The sequence below is a fragment of the Sorex araneus genome, chromosome 2, assembly GCF_027595985.1.
Source record: "Sorex araneus isolate mSorAra2 chromosome 2, mSorAra2.pri, whole genome shotgun sequence".
Classification (NCBI taxonomy): Eukaryota; Metazoa; Chordata; class Mammalia; order Eulipotyphla; family Soricidae; genus Sorex; species Sorex araneus.
The window spans coordinates 25,210,758-25,227,590 of NC_073303.1; the positions used below are offsets into that span (position 1 = coordinate 25,210,758).

The following is a 16,833-nucleotide window of genomic DNA, read 5'->3' on the forward strand; positions in this document are numbered from 1 at the left end:
GGCCCCCTGTCTCATAATATATACAAAAGTTAATGCAAAGTGATTAAACACCTCAATATTACACCATATTCCATAAAATCTATCAAGGAAAAGACAGACGAACTCTCCATTCTAGGCTGGAGAGGTAGTTGAGGGCTAAGGCACTTGCCCTGCCTGCAGCTGACCCTGTTCAATTCCCAGCACCACATGGCCCCCTGTGCAGAGAGAGAGGAGTAGTTAACTCTGCACTCACCCTCCAAAAAGCATTGAAGGCTAGAAACCTCACACAAGGGTTAGCCCTTGCCTTGCATGGAGCTGACCCCAATTCTATCCCTGGCACCATATACGGTCCTGTAGTCACCTCAAGGAGTAAACTCCTAAGAACAGAGTCAAGAGCAATCCCTGAGCACCACTGGATGTGGCCAGAACATACCCACCCCCAACAAAACTCTCAGTCTTCAGAGTTATCTTCAATGAGTAGCCACTGGCTAAGAAAAGAGAAGGAGTATTAAGCAGCTGGGTTTAACAAACTTCCTATAGTGCAAAAGAAATGGTCACTAGGATTAAAAAAAATACCACACTAAATGGGAGAAAATATCTGAAAAAGAGCTAGTATCCAAGAATGATAAAGAATTTATAAAACTTAATAACAGAAAACCAAACAATCCCATCAAAAAATGGGAACAAAGAGCGGAAAGAAAGCCCAAGTGCATACAGCCAACGCAGGTTCAACTCCCAGCATCATATATGGTCACCCAAGCCTGCCAGGAGTAATTCCTAAGTGCAAAGCCGGGAGTAACTCCTAAGCAAATCTAGGAGTAACTCCTGAGCACTGACTGTTGAGTGTGGCCCCAAAACAAAATGGGGGAAAAAAAAAAACCAGGAAAGAGAAGCTGACACTTCTCAAAGAAAACATATGTATGTCCAATTGGTATGTGTAGTGCTGGTCATCAAGTGATGAAAATCAAAACAGCACTGAGAGGGGCCAGAGCAATAGGACAACAGGTAGGGTGTTTGCCTTGCACATGGCTGACCCAGGTTCGAACCCCGGCATCCCATATAGTACCCCCAGCACCGCCAGGAGTAACTCCTGAGTGCAGAGCCAGGAGTAAACCCTGAGCATCACTGGTTGTGGCCCAAAAAGAAAACAAAAGCAAAAACAAAACACTGAGATATCCATCTGTGGAATATAGAATAAAAGAGTAGGAGACTAACACCCAAGAAGAGTAGAAATAAGTACCAGGAGGTTGACTCCATGGCTTGGAAGCCGGCCTCACATTCTGGGGAGAGGGCAACTCAGATAGAGAAGGGAACACCAAGTAAAATGTGGTTGGAGGCCACGAGGGGGAAGGGTGATGCGTGCTGAATGTAGACTTGAGACTGAACACAATGGCCACTCAACACCTTTATTAAAAGCCACAACACCTAATTAGAGAGAGAGAACAAAAGGGATACCCTGCCACAGTGGCAGGGTGGGGTGGGGGGAGATGGGATTGGGGGGGTGGGAGGGATGCTGGGTTTATTTGTGGTGGAGAATGGGCACTGGTGAAGGGATGGGTTCTCGAACTTTGTATGAGGGAAACATGAGCACGAAAATGTATAAATCTGTAACTGTACCCTCACTGTGACTCACTAATTAAAAAATAAATTAAAAAGAAAAACCACTGAGATATCACCTCATACCAGTGAGAATGGCATGTGTTTTTTTTATTATTAAAAAAAAGGTTGGAAACCACCAGCACTGGGAGGGAAGTGGTGAAAAAAGAAGCCACAGCCCCTGCTGGTGGGAATGTGGTCTGGTTCAGCCTGCATGGAAAAAAGGAGGAGACTTCTCAAAAAATTAAAAATAGTGCTTCCATCTGACCCAGAGATTCCACCTCTTGGCAACTGCCTCAAGAACACAAAGACATTACTCTGAAAAGGCACGGACACGCCTGTTTTACTGCAGCACTATTCACAAGAGCCAAGACCTATTAACTACCCAAGTGCCCAACGACAGATAAAGAAACTGTGGAACATACACGCAACAAACTACTGTAGCACTGTCCTCCTGTTGTTCATCAATTTGCTCGAGTGGGCACCAGTAATGTCTCCATGGTCAGACTTGTTGTTACTGTCTTTGGCATATCGAATACGCCACGGGGAGCTTGCCAGGCTCTGTGGTGCGGGCGGGATACTCTCGGTAGCTTGCTGGGTTCTCCAAGAGGGACGGAGGAATCGAACCAAGGTCGGCCGCGTGCGAGGCAAACACCCTACCCGCTATGCTATCTACACAGCTCAAAGAATAGATTAAACCCCACATTTCATCTTTTGAAATGGAACTAGAGGGTATCACGCTAGTGAAAGGGGAAAGGAAAAATACTAGATGATCTCATTCATATACGGCGTATAAAACTACACATGGGGAAGCAACAGCGGCCAATGGTAGCAGACTGCGAGAACCTGCCTAGGGAAGGGAGCTCGCTAACGGAGGAGTCAGTGATGGGAAGATGTGGGCACTCTGGTGGCATGTGGGGTGCGGCAACACTACCTGAAACACTGATGTTAACACTACTGTCAATCATGGTGCCGAAAAAAATCTTCAGATGTCAGGAAAAAAAAGAAACCCCAGAGATTCTATTTGTTTTGTTTTGGGGCCACACCTGGCAATAGTCAGGGTTACTCCTGGTTCTGTGCTCAGGAATTACTCCTGGCAGTGCTCGGAGGCCATATGGAATGCCAGGGATTGAACCCAGGTCAGCCTTGTGACAAGGCAAGAGACCTACCTGCTGTACTCTCACTCCAGCCTCAAAGAACCTTTCCTCAAAACCCTTCCACGTGGGGCTGGAGCAATAGCACAGCGGGTAGGGCGTTTGCCTCGCACGCGGCCGACCCGGGTTTGATTCCCAGCATCCCATATGGTCCCCTGAGCACCGCTCTGAGTGCAGAGCCAGGAATAACCCCTGTGCATCGCCAGGTGTGACCCAAAAAGCAACAAAACAAAACAAAACTTTCCACGTTTCTTTTACATTTTTTTCTATACCGATATTACCATCTATAAATAATCAGTCTTTAAGACTGCTTTTTGTTGTTGTCGCTTTTCCCTTTGGTTTTGGGGCCTTTTCTAGCAGTGCTCAGAGGCCCACGGGAGGTGCCTGGGATTGAGCCAAGAAAACGTGCTTTAGTATCCTTACTATCTCACTGCCCCAAAGACAGAATTCTTTTTCCTTCAACAGGAAAGTTTTCCATTCTTTTTGTTTTGTTTTTGCTTTTTGGATCACACCTGGTGATGCACAGGGGCTGCTCCTAGCTTTGTACTCAGGAGTTACTCCTGGCAGTGCTCAGGGGACCAGATTAGATGCTGGGAATCGCATGCAAGGCAATGCCCTACCCGCTCTGCTATCACTCCAGTCCAAGGTTTCCATTCTAAAATATGTCTATTCTCTTTTTACTTAGCTATTTTTCTTATCAATAGTTATAATTTCATATGCTTCTTAGACTGCACAACCCTTAAAACCCTAATTCCTACCTTTTAAATTGTAATTGGAAAAATCGTCAACACCAATGCATATTTGGAAGACTTAGAAATAAATTCTCCTAGTATCTACCCATGGGGGAAGAGGGGAACCTTCCATGTAATTCAGAAATAGCCCAAGTACTCAACAACAGATGATGGATAAAGAAACTGTGGTGTCACCAGATCTATGGTGATCTAATTTTTTATGGGGAAAAAAAACCAAAACTGAACAAATGATCGCCTCTTGAACAAATGGCATAGGGAAAACTGGATAACCAATGTAAAAACTGAAGCTTACCAAAAACTCAATTCAAAGCAGTGGATCGAAGACTTGAGAACAAACCCATGGACCCTGACTGTGGAGCTGTGGTTACCAGAGCAGGAGAGAGGAGGCAGGGGTGGAGGGGAGGCCTGACAGACTGCAGTGCGGAGAGGCAGGCCTGGAGGGGAGGCCTTTGCAACTCGGGTGGTGCAACTATGGTGGAGGTTGTGGTGTGGTAATGCACACTTTGAAAAGGCATGAAATATGTCCCTAAAACACAGGTCCCTAAAAATCTCAATAATAGTAATAAAAATAATAATAAATCTTCATCTCTTTAGTTTTGGTTCCAATACATTCATTAACTACTCAAGAGGCAGAAAGATTTAGGATTCTTTTTTTTTTTTTTTTTTTTTTTTTTTCTTTTTGGGTCACACCTGGCGATGCACAGGGGTTACTCCTGGCTCTGCACTCAGGAATTAGCCCTGGCCGTGCTCAGGGGACCATATGGGATGCTGGGATTTGAACCCGGGTCGGCCGCGTGCAAGGCAAACGCCCTACCCGCTGTGCTATCTCTCCAGCCCCAGATTTAGGATTCTTATCTTACATATAGAGGAACAGCAGTAATAGTCTAATAGTAACTGGCACTGTTTTATTTTCTTATTTATTTATTTATTTATTTATTTATTTATTTATTTATTTATTTATGGTTTTGAGTATTATTCAGAATTCCAGGAATATAAGCAAAATTCCAGGAAGATGTACCAACTGCATCAATGCTAAGGGATTACTCCTGGCTGCACTCAGAAATCACTTCTGGGGGGTGCTCAGGGGAGCCTTAAGGGGTGCCAGGGATCCAACCTGAGTCAGTCACGTGCAAGGCAGACACCCTACCTGCTGAACTATGGCTCCAGCTCCCTAAACCTTCCTTGAGTGATTTAATCCTCATTTAGGACCTCTACTCTTGTTTTTTTGTTTTGCTTTCTGATTTGAAATTGCTACTGCCAGTAACAAAACATAAGCTCTAGAGCTAAACTAAATTATTCATATGATCAAAAAAGCACAGCTGCAAGAAGTATAATGAACTAATTTGGAAAAAATAATAGAGAAAGTCTTATAAACACGCTATCAAATATTAATTTCCTTAAAAGAAACACATTTTATGAGATTAAAACTCTACATGTTATATTACAATGTTCTCATTTTGTGCATGTGAATTTTTACATATGGCCCTTCTCTGTTAATTGTATTTATAGAGTAAGGAAAACATTGTAAAATATGTTTCCCAGTATTAAAATGGATCTGGGGAACATTTAAGAAATATTCTATAATCCATTCATTTCTCATTTCTTAGATGAAAATTTCCTTTTAATTCAAATCATGTTTTAACCTATTTCCTTACTTTTCCTGTCATTGCATGCTCTTACCTAAAAGTAACTTAGGAATCAGTTTTCTGGGACAGAATGTATTTATTATACAAAAAAAAATTAGCAAACATCTCTGGTGATTATCATACAATGGTGCAAAAACTCACAGAAATAACATTTTTATTAAGTTTGTGCATACTTAAAACACTTTAACTCAGTAATCAAATAACAATACTTAATGTATTTAATAACAATACTTAATGTATTTAATACAAACACCCCAAATGATCACTTGGTCTACTAAATACATTTACAAAAAGATTCCTTTAACCACTTAAAAATCTTCAGACACTTTATTGTGTGATCTAGAGTATGGAATCAAACAGCAAAAGGACGAAGCTAGCAAGCCGCTTCCTTTTCTTTTCTTTTTTATTGGGGGGGCCATAAATGATGGTGCTTAGGCTTACTCCTGGGGATAGAACCCAGGTCAGCCACATGCAAGGCAAACGCTTTACTCTCTATACTACTGCCGCAACAGGGCCATACTCTCTCATCTTTCTTCACTACAAAGGCTCGTTAACCTTTGATCACGGTGGAAAGTTTAACCAGGTACAGGCCAGCTAACTCTGTTCAGAGAGCAACTCTCACAGTCACAGAGGTTATCCCCAGCTTCTGGCACCATCTGATAAATGTAAATATGACAACCTTTATCACTTATATAAAAAAAACTGAACACGATCATGAGATGGTATGTGTGAGAGACCACACATTTTGGCACCTGGAAATTCAATTTGTTACCAATACTTAAATTTTTAATTCATTGTTTCTGGAGTTGGGTATCATTAATACTTTTTAAAAAATGTTTAAGAGTTTCAAGATACTGCAGTTATTGTCTTTGAAGACCTGGGGGCGGGTTAAAAGTTGGACAGTGCCTAAAGCAGTGACTAAAAAGAGGCTGAAAGGGATTCCTCTTAAACTTTTCAATTTCACTTAGTCAGGGGCAGAGAGCTAGTACGGAAGATCAAACTCTTGTCTTGCATGAGGCTGCCATGGCAGCCTTGATAGCCTGGTTCAAATTTCTGACACCATAAACGGTCCCTTGAACTTGAATCACTAGGGGCTACTCCTGATAACAAAGCCAGGAGCAGCTCCCGAGCACCACTGAATGAAGCCTCAAAACAAAAATCAACCCTTTTTTTGGGGGGGGGGGCTGGAGCAATAGCACAGCAGGTAGGGCGTTTGCCTTGCACGCGGCCGACCTGGGTTCAATTCCCAGCATCCCATATGGTCCCCTGAGCACTGCCAGGAGTGATTCCTGAGTGCAGAGCCAGGAGTAACCCCTGTGCATCACCAGGTGTGACCTCCCCCCCCCCAAAAAAAAAAAAAATCAACCCTTTTTAAGTCTTCTACTCTTTCCTAAATTGTTTCTCATTACTGGGCCTCCTTTCTACAAATACAGAATGGCCCAAAAACAAAAACAAAAATAACCAACCCCAAATCAGGAAAGACACATTTTTTTTTAAGACACATCTTAAGGTATCTCAGTACAGAAAATTAAAGCATAAAAAACAAGTAAGTTTGTTTCTTATGACTGGTAGAAAAGCCAGGACCGAATTCAGATGACACAAATAATTTTTGCCCTGAACAATGACTTAAACGAAGAAAAGCAAAACAATGAAATATGACAATGATATCTTCAAAACCCATATATTCTTTGCTTTTGGTCTTGGTTTTCTGGCCCCACCAAGCAGTGCTCAGTGGGTATTCCCGGCTCTGCACTCAGGGATCACTCATTCCCAGTGGGGCTTGGAGAATCATATGCGATGCCAGAGATCAAACTGAGACTGGCTGCGTACAAGGCAAGTGCCCTACCCACCATACTTACTGGTCCAGCCCCAAACCCACATGTTCTTAAATTAGCATAAGCAACATCAATGGATCCCAAGTCTCATGGAGGTATTTGAGGGTTCCATAAATGTTTGGCTTGCATACTATTATCAAAGTACTTTTAATATTTAAAGAGCTCTGTCACATTTGTTGATGTTTATTAATGATATTTATAAATTAACAGTGTACACACTGCATAATATGACATTAAGAACTGTATTAAAAATACATATACACATACACACACACACACATATGTATAACCACAGCAGTTAAGCTGTCAGGTCAATTTGACTTTATACAAACCTTAGAATCAAGTTCTTCCTGTCAGCTATTCCATATATCTCAACTTCTTATAAACACATCAATGGTTAGGAAACATGCTGCTCTGTATTAAACTTTTTAAAAACTCAGGTCTGGGGTTGGAGTGGGAGTATAATGGGTAGAGAGCTTGCCTTGCCTGTGGCTGACCCAGGTTCAACCCCCAGCACCCCATCTGGTCCCCCAAGACTCTCCAGAATGATCCTTGAGCATGAAGCCAGCAGTTAGCCCAAAGTACTGCTGGGTGTACCAAAAAAACAAAAACAAAAACAAAAAACAAACAAACAAAAATCCTCAGGTTCATAGGAGTAATTTTGTTATTATTGTTCCCAAATAAAAGTGCCGTCACTGGGGGGGAAATCATATATAGTCATGGAAAATTATACCCAGAAATAGAAACCTGTGAAAAAGTGATTTTCTCAATGGTACAAATTAAAATGGAACAAGAAATTAAGAAACTGCCAAGTGATTACAACAGCACCCATAATCCGGCTCCAAAATGAAGTCTCCGTGTCCTTCAGCACTGCTCAGCGGTTACTCCCGAAATGCTCAGGGGCCTGAACCGTGTTAAAGTCTGAACCCGGGATTCCAGGATGCAGAGCATATACTCCAGCCCCGCGGAGCTATCTCCCAACCCCGACATTCTATTTAAAATAAAGTTCTACTTAGTGAAACAAAAGTGTTATTAATTAAAGCATCATTTACCTGTAGGGTTTTTTTTCTTTACTATTGGAAAAAGCTTCAATTGGGGAAAAAAAAAAATTTAATTTTCTTGGTTTTGGGGTCATACCAGGCTACGCTCAAGGCTTACTCCTGGTGCTGTACTCAGCATCACTCCTGGTGATGCTCAGGGACCCACAAGCAGTGCTGGGGAATCAAAGTGAGGTCAGCCACACGTAAGGCAAGCACCTTAACCCCTGTATAATGTTTCCAGTCTGAAAACTTTCAGCTTTCAAGCAGAAAAAGTCTGAAGAGCCAAGTGATAAGATTCATATATTTTGAATTTTTTTTCTTCACAGTATCAACAACGTAAAATTACTTTAAAAATCTTCACGGCAACTGCTAGGAATGGAATAGTTCTTTTTGTACAGAAATTATATGAATTCTTGGGGCCAGAGCGATAGTACAGGGGGTAGGGCATATGCCTTGAACACGGCTGACCTGGGTTCAATCCCTGGCATTCCATATGGTCCCCCAAGCACCGCTAGGAGTAATTCCTGAATGCAGAGCTAGGAGTAACCCCTGTGACCACACCCCCCCCAAAAAAAACAGAAATTATATGAATTCTTGAAGTTGGAGAGATGGTAAAGCAAGTACAATGTTTTCTTTGTAGAATGACAGAGTTCTCAAATTCTCAAACTGATAGAAAACATTTTTTGTATTATTAAACACTGAAAGTTCAGTAAGTTTCTAAATATAATAAATTTTACCTAACATGCATCTAATAATATTTTTGTCACATTTATAAGAATATTTGAATCTGGAAAATTTGCATTTGAAGATTTAAAAAACTACAGTAGAAATAAGGATCATGAGGATCGCTCCACGGCTTGGAAGCCGGCCTCCCATGTTGGGGGAAAAGGCAGCTCAGATGAAGAAGGGACCACCAAGTAAAGGATGCTTGGACAGCCCTCTCGGGATGGGAGATACATGCTGAAGGTAGACTGTAGACCACACATGATGGCCACTTAATGCCTGTATTGCAAACCCACAACACCCAAAGGGAGAGAGTGAGTAAAAGGGAATGTGCCTGCCACAGAGGGGGTGGGATACTGGGAACACTGGTGGTGGAGAATGGGCACTGGTGAAGGGATGGGTACTCAATCCTTGTGTGACTGAGACGTAAGCACAAAAGTTTGTGTGTCTGTAACTGTACCTCACGGTGATTTATTAAAAAATAATAATAATAAAATTTAAAGATTAAAAAAAATAATTTTTTTTTAACGAAGAAAAAAAATACAGTATGAAATTATACATAAAATGATATCCATCCTTGATAGGACATTTCAAGACTAAGCCACCCTCTCAATTTTTTTTGCACTGAAATAACCCTTGATAACAAAAATAGTCTCCAAACTCTGATAATATAGGCTTAAGCAAGCCAGGCAAATAAAACAAAATTCCCCTAACAATTTTTCTTAAAATGTCTTAGGCCAAGAGTTGTAGCTCAGCAACAGAGTGTTTGCCGAGCATGGTCAAGGCTCTGAGTTCAATCCCCACTACCATAAAACTTACCTAGAGTTTCGGGTGAATTTGTACTATACTTCGTATCATACCTTTTTCATTTAAAGTATTTTAAATGCTACCCCTCTAGGAACCAGAGCAATAGCACAGCGGGTAGGGTAGGGCGTTTGCCTTGCACGAGGCCTACCCGAGTTCAATCCCCAGCATCCCTTATGGTCCCCCAAGCACCGCCCGGAGTAATTCCTGAGTCCAGAGCCAGGAGTAACCCCTGTGCATCACTGGGTGTGACCCGAAAAAGAAAACAAAAACCAAACAACAACAACAATAAATGCTACTCCTCTAAAAGCCTCTGAAAGTAGGGGGGAAGGGAGGGGGTGATACCAAGACAAAGGAGGAGGGAAGCAGACTCTGCTATGTACCGTGTCGGATGCTGTTTTCACGAAACCCGACCTACCTCTAACAGTACTGCCAATCACAGTGCCTCAGGTGAAACTGCTTCTTACATAAAACTAAACTAAAATCTTTAAGTACAATACAAGGCGAATGCCAGGAAGATGTACCAATTGCATCTCAGGGCTCTCTGCGGTAACTGACAAAGGAGGGTCCCAAGCCTGACACCCTGACACACGCTAATGTGTATCCATTTGTGGTAGTGAAAGCATTTTTTTTTTCAGTCTATAAAAGAGCAGAATCTAATCTTCCTTGAAAGGACAACTTACATTTTCATGTTTCATATGTTTAAGTAGCCGCAGCTCTCTGTAGGTCCTCTTGGCGTGAATAATAGACTGAAACGGTCTGGAGAGCTTCTTGACTGCCACACGTAACCCAGTTTTGGTGTCAAATGCAGCACTAAGAAAAACAGGGGAAAAAATAGCCATTACTGAAAGCACTCTTTCAAAATTAGTAAGATACTAACTGTAGTGATTTACTCATTTTGAAATATTTAAATTAAGGCTACTTATCTATGAGAAAATTTTAAAAAGCTTCAAGTTCTAATTTAAGTTTGATCCATTCCCCAAAGCCTGATTTTATCTTCTTTTACAACCCTATTTTCAAGACACTGACATAAAAATCCAAGTACCCACAAAGTTTTTGGTCCTTTTTTTTGCTTTTTGGATCACACCCGGCGATGCACAGGGGTTACTCCTGGGCTCTTCACTCAGGAATTACTCCTGGCGGTGCTCAGGGGATTATACGGGATGCTGGCAATCAACCCGGGTCGACCCTGTGCAAGGCAAACGCCCTACCCGTTGTGCTACTGCTTCAGTCCCAGTTTTTGGTACTTTTGAGAAGCTGAGTTATAGCAGGGAGCAAGTCAACACATTCCTTACAGGGACAGGAAAGAGCAGACTAGTAAAATAATATCAAACAGTGATGATGCAATGGCCAATAAAATATGTGTAATGAGATAAAGAATGACACACAGTCACTGGTTAGGTAAGTTTACCAGTGGCTTTGTGTCGCTCTTTATCCCATTACACTATTTTATTTGGTTAAAGTAAATCTTACCTAGATTACCTGAGCACAGACTTTTGAGCTGAGACAATGGAATGAGGAGAAAGCAGTAAACCAATCAAGATACAGGGAAGAGAACTCCAAGTGGAGGAAAAACAATCTATTATTGGCTCTTACTGAGTCTTCGCTGCACACCAACAACTTCCCTATTTTACAGTGATTTTTAAACATGCTTGGGTTCAGAGAGCTAGCACAGCAGGTAAGGCACGTGCTGTGCTTTCAATCAGCCTGGGTTTGATCCCCAGCAACCCCTACGGTCTGCAGAGCCCCACCAGGAGGGATCCCCGAGCACGGACATGGAATCAGGGTTAAGTTGAGCACTGCCACATGTGGTCCAAAAACCATAACCATAACCAAAACCAAAAAAAAAAAAAAAAAGAGATGTTTTAATCCCTTGACTCACACGTGAAGTGAAGTACTGTTTCCATCCCCCTATTCACATAAGGACACCAAAACCAGGGATGCAATGACCTACAATCACAAAGCTAGAGATGGCAGAAATGGGGGGGGTCTGGACCCAAAGCTCATGCTAGTAGTTATTTTGCTAACTGTCAATCAGGAGAGTGCATGCCAACAAAGAGAAAGAGAGAAGGGGGGGCGGGGAGAAGGTATGCTGGAGCACAGAGCAAGGGGAAAGAAGGAAAGAATGAGGTACAGCAGAGGCTAGATGATGTAAGACATCTGCAGCAAGAAACTCGATGTGTATTTGATTTATTTTTATTATTATTATTATTATTTTTTTTTTTTTTTTTTTTTTTTGCTTTTTGGGTCACACCTGGCGATGCACAGGGGTTACTCCTGGCTCTGCACTCAGGAATTACCCCTGGCCGTGCTCAGGGGACCATATGGGATGCTGGGATTTGAACCCGGGTCGGCCGCGTGCAAGGCAAACGCCCTACCCGCTGTGCTATCTCTCCAGCCCCTGATTTATTTTTAGAGACTGGACGAACGCTGCTATTGTGCCTCATCTTCCCATTTATCTCAGAATCTAATGGGAAGGCAGGACTTTCAGACCGGTTGCCACCAAGCTCTTTCTCATGGGACTGCACTTAGGCCACACTCCCCCTCCCTACTCTCAAATGCTTACATTACGTTCTTGCTCAACTCCCTGCAGTGATAAATGCCTGGAAGTCAGCCACCTCTTCCTCTGCTGTAACTGTCACCTTCACGACACTACGCGTACTTCCCCTGCCTTAGAGGGAAGTCTCCCACTTCCCGTGTACTGCACTCAAATACTAAAACACTACCGCTTCCAGACCGTAACTTTCCTGTTTTACAAGGACCCCCCCACCCCCGCTCATGCCCATTTCTGTTTCTTTGCTGCTGTGATGCACTGGAATTTTCCATCACTCACTGAAAAGTCTGCTCCGAACTCCATCCAAGTCTCTCTCCAGTTCCAACTTGTCATCCTTCTTGGCAAATCCAACATCCAGGTGGAGGGCACAGGCACCTCCTGGCCGCTGAGTTTCCTGACTCTCTCCAGGAAGCTCCACCCCACCCAGTCATCTTCGTGGCCACACCTAGGGTCTCTATCATCGCCCCAAAACCGCCCTGCCTACAGAATCTGAACACCAGCTGGTTTCTCCATCACAAACCACCTACCCCCGGGAGTTTACTTTGGTTGACTTATGCCCTGACTACAGTCACTGCTGAGCTCATCATCCTCGTTCCAAGGCTTCACCCTGTCCTGTCTTCAATGCCCTTCACACCCGACACACCAGTCCCCGTTCCTCCGGGGTGCTCACCTGAGTTAAGTCTAGCTTTGGGGAGCCCCAACGACTCCATGCTCCCTGTATACATGCATCTAAGGACAAACTTCGGCGGAAGGAAGGAGAAGGCTCCCTCACAGAGACTGGCTTCCACCTCCATGTCTGACCTGAACCTCAAATCAGAGTTTCAGTGGGGCTGGAGCAATAGCACAGCGGGTAGGGCGTTTGCCTTGCACGTGGCCTACCCGGGTTCAATTCCCAGCATCCCATATAGTCCTCCGAGCACTGCCAGGAATAATTCCTGAGTGCAAAGCCAGGAGTAACCCCTGAGCATCGCCGGGTGTGACCCAAAAAGCCAAAAAAAAAAAAAAAAAAAATCAGAGTTTCAGTGCTGCCGCTGTTTTCCAATTAAGTTCACTTTCCTACCCAAACTCATCATCTGACCCCACGGCGCTCCCCAAACCTCTGGTTCACCCTAAGTACTCTTGCCTTCACCGAGGAAACAGAAACTACCCAAAGGGAACTCCAGAGACTGACGCAGCACCTCCTCGGGCTGGAGCATGTGCTCTGCACAACAGGGGACACCACACAGAGTCCCCACGAGGAATGACACTGGGAGCGAACACCGGGCACTGCTGTGGCAGAAGTCCCACAGCATGCGGGGCAACCCCTCAATAACAAAGAAAGAACCCCACTGGGCTGCAAACCCATCATCTCTCCATCATCTCTTGCTATTCTATTCTTTTAATATGTTTGCTTTTTGTATTTCTCTATCCTCTAATTTTTAAGTTAATATTCTTAATAAGGTCATTTGTAAAATTTAAAGCACAAGAAGTACCTCAAAACAAGAGGTATTCTTTCCTACTTTAATAAAAGTATGATAGTTGTATATCCTCTAAAATTATGCTTACATGACTACACTCACAGTATATAAATTTGTATCTTCCATTCCTCCAAGCAGTAAGCATTTTCTATTTGCTAAACAACCACACAAAATAATTTAAATATCTGAACCACAATCTACTCAAATCACTCTTTTACCAATGGGCCATTTCACTCAATCACACACTCAAATGATACGCCTGTAATAACGAACACCTTCATTCGTACTGCTTTTCCCATAGCCTGTGACCTCCTTAGAACAGATTAATCATTTTTACTTCAGAAGACATCCAGTCCCGCTTCTAAAAACATGTTTTACTTTAAAAAGAGAAACAAGGGCTGGATGAATAATAGAGCGGGTAGAGCGCTCGCCCTGACATGGCAGACCCAGATGCGATTCCCAGCCCCCCGTAAGGTCTCCCATGCCTGCTGGAAGTGATCCCTCAGTGCAGAGACTAGGAAGCCTTGGGCCAGGTGTGGTCCAAAAAACAAGTGAAACTGTTACTGTTATCCCATTGTTCATCGATTAGTTCCAGCGGGCACCAGTAACGTCTCCATTGTGAGACTTGATACTGTTTTTGGCATATCGAATACGCTATGGGTAGCTTGCCAGGCTCTGCCATGCGTGTGAGATACTCTCTGTAGCTTGCCGGGCTCTCCAAGAGAGGCGGAGGAAACGAACCCGGGTTGGCAAGGCAAATGCCCTACCCGCTGTGCTATCGCTCCAGCCTACCAAATGAAAAGAAGAAGAAAAAGAAGCAGGAATTATTCAAAAACATTGCTCTCTGCTTTACTAGGACGTGAGTCCCTACAGCAGAAACCACTGAAGCAAGTAATAGAAGCTCCGTCTCCACCCCAGCTCTGTAACCATAGACTGCTCTGTTCCTACAACTTACCAAAGCAGTCTCTGGAGAAAAGAGAAATACTTCACCCTACCTTGAGTATTCTAATTTCCAAAAGCAGAAATCCCTAAAAAATTTTAAGACAACTTAATATGTTATAAAAACCGATCAAACACTCAAAAGGATAAAAAATTAAATTCAGTGAGTACCTGGGCGCTGGGTATACATAGTCTGGGAATGGTTTGATTTAAATTCTTACGTTAACTTTGTGAGATATACTGACTTTCAAAAAGAACAAAAATCAACTAGTAAATGATCAGAAACACTGACTCCTTGCCTAACGTCATATGGCCAGTAGATAACTAGTATGCGCTGGGATTCCAACCCCGATCTGTCTAGTTTCAATACTCCCGTCTAATTCCAGGATGCCAGACTGCGAGGATACGGACAACAACAGGACTCATCTCCGGCTCTGCCTTTATTGTCCTGATTCACTTCCTACTACTGCCAGTGGGGAAGATTCCTCTTAATCATGTATTTTAAATTATAGCTACAAATCAAACCTTGTGTTTGTGAACATCATCGTAAAACGGAATTATCTTTACAATGATCAAGTTCTCTCAACTAAAACTCAGGATAAGTTGCTTAATAAAGTTTCTTCCCCTGATTGCAAATTCACATGTGTACTTCCAAAATTACAATATTAATGCACATTCTACAAAATCATAAATCATGATAAAATCAGATTTAAATAATTAAATATGGCTAAAAATACAGGAAGAAATAAAATTAATTAAAGGCAAATATAACGACACTGTTACTCATCCACCTGGGTGAATCCAGAGCCTAATAGACAATAAGATTCATTTAAAGCTGAATGCCTTGTTACACAGTCACACTTGTCTCCTCCCACTGGTTAAAAAAAAAAACTAGCTTACTACATTCCCCCTATTTCTGAAAATATAATTTAAATTTCTAAACTATGGATATATGCTCTCCTTTATTCCACAATAATTTAAAGCAACCTGAAACTACATATAAACAAATTGATAAAATAGTAAGTGAGCAAATGGAAAATTAACTAAATTAGATATTTTGTATGGGCAAAGCATACAGATGGTATTATGTGGTGTTTTCTAAATATCCGTTAAAGGGGTGGAGGGGCGAACTTGGCTCTGAGCCCACCAAAAAAAGAACACAACCAGTTAGGATAGAAGTCACAGGAGCCATATTATAAAAACCAGCCAGGTACCCGGAGAACTAAAAAAGGCATAATTATTCCCTCAATAAAACCAGAGAAAAGTTCCTCCCGTGTATGTTTACCAAGGAGACACCGTATAATGTGGTTTAAACGCCCTAATCAACATCCTTACACAAATATAATAGTGGGTTTCAGATGGGTCTTTCCCTATAGCATCTATCATGGAGGAATGCTGCTATAAAGCCAAAACAGGCTTTGGGATACAGCTCAGTCATAAAGCACTTGCCTTGCATGTGTGAGGCCCGGGAATCAATTCCCCCTCTTCCTCAACCCGCTGCAACACACACATATACACACACACACACACACACATCCCTCCCCCCCATCATACAGCCAAAACATTTATTAGCAAGGAGTAAGACACAGGGAGAAAATACCACAACATGTCTTAATCTAAGAGGAAATCTTAGGCGCTGAGAGTAATAAATAGAAAGCTACATTCATTCCTCAGACAATCCTCATAGATGTGGACATTAACCAAGTTACTGGCAGGAGCTGAGACTCAGGCTCTCATGTTTACGCTACGAGACTAGCCCTGCCTAGCTGACTTTCTGTGCCACGAAAGGAGTCTCGGTAAGCATTTAACAGCCAATGGCAGAGAAGGGGGGGCCTTCTCAAGAAAGGTGGGGTGCTATGTAAACAGAAATAATATCAACATCCACAGAGCAGGAGAGTACAGAGAAAGATGCCAGATTTTCTTCAAAAGATAACTGGAATGTCCCAGATAAGAAATCACTGGGCAAGTCTCTGAGTACTTTAAAGGATCCTAAGTGATTTTTACCATTCTTTCAATCACTGTATCACCGTCATCCCGTTGCTCATCAATTTGCTCGAGCGGGCACCAGTAACGTCTCCATTGTGAGACTTGTTACTGTTTTTGGCATATCGGACACGCCATGGGTAGCTTGGCAGGCTCTGCCGTGCGGGCTCTCAAAGGGACGGAGGAATCAAACCCAGGTCAGCCACGTGCCTTACCTGCTACGCTATCGCTCCAGTCCAGAGTATAGGATGGGGAAAGAAAGAAAGGGTGGGGGAGAGGGTGAGAAGAGACAGATGAGATCCAGTGGGGGCCAGGTCAGGGGATTTGGATACAAAGGATGACAGAGCCAAATAACTGAACCAGAGAGTCAA

At 42.8% G+C, this 16,833-nt stretch overlaps 1 protein-coding gene across 3 annotated transcripts in view; it reads right to left on the reverse strand.

Annotated features, from left to right (window-relative positions):
- Positions 1–16,833, reverse strand: part of MAPK14 (mitogen-activated protein kinase 14) — a 75,751-nt gene that overhangs the window by 47,675 nt on the left and 11,243 nt on the right. For all 3 annotated transcript variants that reach the window (XM_055126306.1, XM_004619960.3, XM_004619961.2), the window contains exon 2: positions 10,213–10,342. In XM_055126306.1, the coding sequence (XP_054982281.1) occupies positions 10,213–10,342 (130 nt within the window). The remainder of the gene's footprint in view (positions 1–10,212; positions 10,343–16,833) is intronic.